The following is a 6,000-nucleotide window of genomic DNA, read 5'->3' as shown; positions in this document are numbered from 1 at the left end:
GAGGGAGGGACTCGCCCCGCCCCGTCCCGCAGCGGGGCCCGCTCCCCTGCGGGGCCGGGGCAGCCACGCCCCCGGCAGGGCCCCACCGGTGACTAAGCACACCCGCCGCGGCTCCGTGACCGGCCTGTTACCTCCCTCCGCCCGGCGGCCCCTCCCGCCTCCTCCCTCCCTCCCTCCCCGGCAGCGCCTGCGCGGCGCGGCGGGCGCGGGCGCAGGAATGTGCGTTCCGGTTAAATAGTGGGCGCAGGGGCGGCCGCCGCGGCTGCGGGGCCGGCGGGCGGCTCAGGGGGAGCCTCCATGGCGCGGCGCGGCTCCGGGGGCGGCGGCGGTGGCAGCAGCGGCGCGGCGCGGCTGTGACAGGAGCTTGGCAGCCGGGGCCGGCCTTCCGTCTGCCCCACGCCGGAGCGGGGGAGCCTCGCCGGCGTCCCGGGGGCGCTGGGAGACCGGAGCCGTGGCGGCGGCGGCGACAGCGGCAGCCGGGGGCAGCCGGCGTGTCACCGCCTCTATGATGAAATTTAAACCGAACCAGACGCGGACGTATGACCGGGAGGGCTACAAGAAGCGGGCGGCGTGCCTCTGCTTCCGCAGCGAGCGGGAGGACGAGGTGAGCCCGCCGAGCCGCCGCGCACGTGGGGCGGGGGGTGCGGGGCCCGGCCCGGGCGGGGCTCCGGTTCCGCCGCCACCCGCTGGGTCCGCGTCCCTTTGTCTGGCCGGGGGTACGCGGGCCCCTCCTGGGGGACCCCCGCAGGCAGAGAGTCACGTCGAGGCTTTTTTTTTTTTTTTTTTTTCTTTTTCCTCGCCCTGAGCTGGCGGAGAGGGCGGAGCCGTGCGGGCTCCCGCGTCCCGCAGCCTGCGCGGGGAGCGGCGGCTCCTCCGCGGCTCCCGCCACCATCTTGGGGCGCGGGCCCACGTGCGCGGCGCCCTCCTTTGTGCGCGGCGGGCGGGGCCGCCGGCGGGGCGGGGGGGGGGTCGGACACCGGCCGGAGCTGCGGGGCCCTGCTTTGTGTGCCCGTCGGGCGCCGAAAGCCGGCTCGTCTGTCATGGCGCGGGGAGGGCAGGGCTGGTGCCGCCCTCAGGGCGAACCCCCCGTCACACTCGGACGGGGTTAAAGACAAAAAAAAAACAAACCGACACAGTAAGACTGTCTTTGAAAAACCTGCTTTTGTCACCGAGAGAGTGAAACGCTGCCCAAAAATGTTTTGCCGCGGGGGGGGGTGTTGCGGCTTGGGTTGTAGGGGACAGCGCTCCGGCGGGGTTTTGTGTTGCAGCAGAATCGGGAGGTGGCAACGAAGTTGTCCCGTATTCCCAGCCAAGGTCAATTGCACCGGCCGTTATCTGGAAACTTTGCTGATGGCTTCATTGCTCAATGCGTTTGCAGACTGTCTCCAGCTGGAAGCGTCCCCTTTGCTGATTTTTCGCTTTAATTGTATTGTTTAACAGCTGTAAAATATCTACAGAGGTTAGGGCTTGGGCTTTCTTACCCCTTTTTTACGCTGGAAGAAGCTTGTGTCCTACCGAAGCTGCCGGTGTGGTACTTTTCTTCCTTATTTTTAAAGATCTCGTAGGGGGTATAATTAATTGGGGAGAGGCTTGATCTCGAAATATTTACCCTTGAGTTTAAGCAAAAATTTTTGTAGGGTGTTCTGGTATAGGCCGTTGCCTCTGCGGTGTGAATACAGCCTTGGGATCGTGCTGATCAGCTTTGCCTAATATTGTGAAGGAGGAAGGTGCCCAGCTGAAACCTTGCTAGTTCTTGCTATTGGTCTAGCTTTTCCCTGGTTTCAGCAGCACCTCTGGTACTCCAGTGTGCTTCCAGTATATGTGTCTTCCACATCTACGTTTCAATGCTAGTCTAACTCAGGCTTATTTGGTGTTCAAAGACCTGAGCTGCTGCTGCAGTCTTTGTGCACCGATTGCAGTTGGGAATTCATGGTTGGGGTCACTTTTGTCAGTAGTTTCCATTCATTCTTCATTTATTGCTGCAACTTCTTACGTTCTCTTTGAATTTTGTATCCAAATGAGACCAATGGCTGCCTCAAAAATTACTTGTGCATAAGGACACCCTAGAAGGCTAAGGATAGTAGTCACAGCTTTGCTGGACGGTGTAAGGTGGATGCTGACACTTGTTGCAGTGGAGCACTTTGGGATGTTGCAGATGGAGGAGCTGCATGGCTGAGATGAGGCTGGGCTTTGGTGTTGCACAAGTAGACGTGCTTGAGGGTAAAATTAATGGGGTGACACCAAGTCAGATCTGAGACATAGAATAAGCACGTGAAAACAGTTCCAATTATTTTCCAATGTTACTTCCAGAGAAACAATGGCAACACCTTGAACTTGTGTAGCTCTTTCCCAAGTGCCAGCTCATTCTGTATCAATTTGGAATGTGTTCCTTACAAGTTTGATGCCTGACTGCTGTTTGTGGATAACTTGTATCATTAGCCACCTTCCCAAAATTGGCGGGGTTAAGTTTACTTCTGCTGTTGTTGAACACTTTTGTCTTAATAGGTTTCTGTGTAGGTCTTTTTCAGACTTGAGGTAAATGGCTTCAGTGTTTCCAGTTCTCTAGAGATTGTACCATTGATTGTCAGCTGACCTACATCTCCAGAGAATTTTTATAAGAGCAGGGCAACTTCTGCTGTGGAGGCTCCCAAAGGCTGGTACCTGGGTGACAGAAGGGAGAAGAGGGGAACAGAGGACTCATATAGAAACTATTGGGGGAAAAATACATTACTTTTCATAATTATTTTAAGCTACAGAGTTATTCCCCATGAGCAAAGAGGTGCTTGATGTTGGAGGAGAGACAATAGAACAGACAACTGCAAGCAATTTTTAGCAATGCATTTATTTTCAGGAGTCCTAAAGCAAGAAATCAAAATATCAACGTGTTTTTTTTCACTGGAGGTACTATCTGCAAGACTCTCAATAGATCATGTTCTAGTTTTCAGTTGGTTAGTTTTTATCTGGAGGAATTAGTATCTGTGCCAATCTTCTGATCAAAATCTTAGAATTAACCTGTCTTCCTACTTCTGCAAGGCCAGCCCAGATCCAGTTGTGCCTGTGCTTTAGCTTTTTTCTTCCTTTCTTGCACTTAGCTCTCTGACATCTCTCTAATCAGCGGTCACTTCTTAGCACTTTTTTGGTGGCCTTTGAGTCCTTACTGCCTCATCTCCTAAAACTGGTGTTCTCTTTTTCTGATCGTCATGGTAGCTCTTTCATTTTATTCAGTTTGACAGCCATATTTTTAATGTGGGCAACAGTTGTGGTTGCTTTAGATGGAGTCTCGCTATGTTGTGTAAAAAATTACTAATGCTTCCCGAACTGTACCAGAAAAAAAACAGTGATGGGACCTGTCTTTGTCATGACTGTAAAGCTATCGTGTAGTCATCTTGTGATTAGTGGTGGCATCGAAGTCTATAACCTTTTCCCACCTTATGAGCTCTGAATTTGTACCAGCAGTTCTTAGTGTCCTGTGCATTAGGTTCACCATATGTTCTTCTTAACCAAATGTGATCCTTCTTCTGCAACTTTACCATGAGGTGCCCCATTGATATCATGACTTATAGGCACCACCTCTCAATTTTGGAGATTTAGAAATTTCACTAATAGCGTTTTGTCCTCATCATCAATGAAAATCGTGCCAGTCACTACAACATTTAATATCTCTATTGTTAGTCATCATCTAGCAAAATGCTTGATATGGCGTCTTGATCTGTTTCCTATCTGTATTGCACTTCTTCAGCTACCTTTGTAGCCTTATTGAAACCTGTGTTACAGCTGAGTTTCACAGACTATGAAGCAACATGTCAGTTGAAAAAGACTGTGGTAAGAAAGGATGTTCTTGGTAAAACCATATTGCGTTTCCATTTGTTTTCTGTTCACTTTACTTCTTAATTTGAAACGCAGGTGGGCTCCAGAATGCCTCTGTGGCAAAACAGTCTGGTCATCCCAGCAAACAGTTTGAAATACAGCTGCTGAACCCCTACTCTCCAGCTGCAGTACGCTGTCCAATTAGATTTACCAACAGCCTTTGCTGCCAGACTTAAAATTGTTGAGTCAGTTCTCTTGGGTTTTACAGGCTGGAAACTGGACTTGCCCACAGTCTCTCAACCTGACAAAAGCTTCTGCTTGATATTGAAAGCTGATATTGCAGCTGAAAGCTGCAGTGTGAGATGACTGAGGGTTGTCCGGATGCAGCATATAAAGATACCAGTTAAGTGCTACATGGATTTTTAATATTTTTTTTTTTAGCTTTTGTAGCCTTCATGCTGTGATATTGTATGATTTAAAAAAAAAAAAAAAAAATCCTGAAGGAAGCCCAAATAGGCAAGTAATGTGGCCAGTAGCTTTGGAATTTTTTTTTTACTATTTTAGAAGAAAATCTCTTAGTCCACTCTCATTAGAGTGGTATCTGTTCTGGTTGCTCAGTGCTGTCATGTGGACTGAAGAGAGAGCAAGATGGCTGGATATGAGCTGAAGTGCTGATTCCGTCGTTATTAATGGAAGTGAAGCGGTAATTGTGGGAGCTGTCTGCCCTTTGAATGAAAAAAAGCTGGAAATTATGCAGGAGAAATCCAATGAAAAATGAAACAAGCCTATGTGGGCATGAAATGTGTGGGGGCTGCAGGCTTTTTGCTTGGAGCAAGCAAGAAGCTGTTAGGTGTGTGCAAAAAGCTGATGGTATTCAGCATATTGGGATGGGCTGGCAGATTTGTGTATGAGGAAATGCAAGTCTCTCTTGAGCAACTAGGAGATGTGGATGGCAGGTTTAGGGTAGGCCTGCAGGAGAACCTCCAGGCGTTCCGTGAGGACTGACCGCTTCCACGGGTTGGAATTGCTTAGGCATTCAGTGTTCTGCAAACACTGGTTTTACATAAAATGCTGCTGCCGTAGGGTCTGGGCGGAGGGTAGGCAAGAGAATTCTTCCCTCTCAAAGCAGAGAACGAGGCAGACCTTTAAAGAAGCAAGAGTAAATACTAATAAACATATTTTTTCTAGTCATTTGGATAAGTAAAACAATTTTAAAAGGCCATTTATTTTTTCTTCCATCAACTACATATTATACAACTAAATTAGCAGTTATTTTTAAATACCTTGAATATAAAACTTGTGTGTTCTAATTATTTTGGCATCTGCAGCACTGCTAGATATAACTGAATATAGTATTGAAAGCCCTACTTTAGTGTTTAGCCCACAGTTGCTATTGGCAGATCTAAAAAATAGTTTCATATGCAAAAAAAGTCTTCAAGCTTTTAAATTTTAAATTTTGCTATTTTTGTTGTTCAGTCCTGTGCAAGAGATGAAAATAGATGGGAAGGGTTTCCTGTTGAGACAGTAGTGAGGATAACTGTGTGGTCACACGTTTACGGGAAATGTAGATATTTTATGGTTTTTTTTCCCCCATGTTGCAGAGTATACACTTGCATGTCAATTATTGCCTCTTAACTTTGAATTAAAAATGGTAGGCTCCCATTATTGTATCTTCTTTTTGGTCTTATTCAGAGAATTTTATTTCTTGGGCTATAGAATGTAAAGATTTAAGAAACCCTTGTTTAATCTGCCTTGTTCTGGTGGTCACGTATTATTTTTTTAAATGGTAGTATTCTTCAGTTTCTTACAGCTGTTGCCTCATACTAGCACTCTTTTTATTTAAGGCTGATAAAGGAAAAAGTAAAGTGGTATATATGTATTTTTTTTTGCATTGGTCTAATTAATCCAAAAACCAGAAAGACCTGTTGAAATGTAACTTTATCTATAGAAGCAGGGCTCACAAGTGTCACCTGACTACCCCAGCAAAATGGGGTGTTCTAAGAATTATTGTAAAGAGACTTGCATAGTGATGAAATATCTTGACTCAGTTTGTCATTTGATTTCTTTATCCTTCAGGTGTAAAGACGCAGATAATGTGTGCTTTAAAATAAAAATTAGAGTATGACTATGGCACTATATTTAAGGCTCGTATCCTCTCCAAAGCAATGTATGTACCTAGCTTGCTCTATGATT

The 6,000-nt window shown here is 47.2% G+C and overlaps 1 protein-coding gene across 2 annotated transcripts in view; it reads left to right on the top strand.

The window, feature by feature from the left end:
• Positions 1-202: 202 nt before the first annotated feature.
• The window catches only part of NUDT4 (nudix hydrolase 4), a 28,673-nt gene continuing 22,875 nt past the window's right edge, over positions 203-6,000 (top strand). The window contains exon 1 of one of the 2 annotated variants that reach the window (XM_051619203.1): positions 203-604. In XM_051619203.1, the coding sequence (XP_051475163.1) occupies positions 506-604 (99 nt within the window). In that variant the 5' untranslated portion in view covers positions 203-505. The remainder of the gene's footprint in view (positions 605-6,000) is intronic. The other variant, XM_051619207.1, reaches the window with a different exon arrangement.

Source organism: Apus apus, chromosome 1 (genome assembly GCF_020740795.1).
Source record: "Apus apus isolate bApuApu2 chromosome 1, bApuApu2.pri.cur, whole genome shotgun sequence".
NCBI classification, from domain to species: domain Eukaryota; kingdom Metazoa; phylum Chordata; class Aves; order Apodiformes; family Apodidae; genus Apus; species Apus apus.
This window is presented reverse-complemented; position numbering and strand designations above follow the sequence as displayed.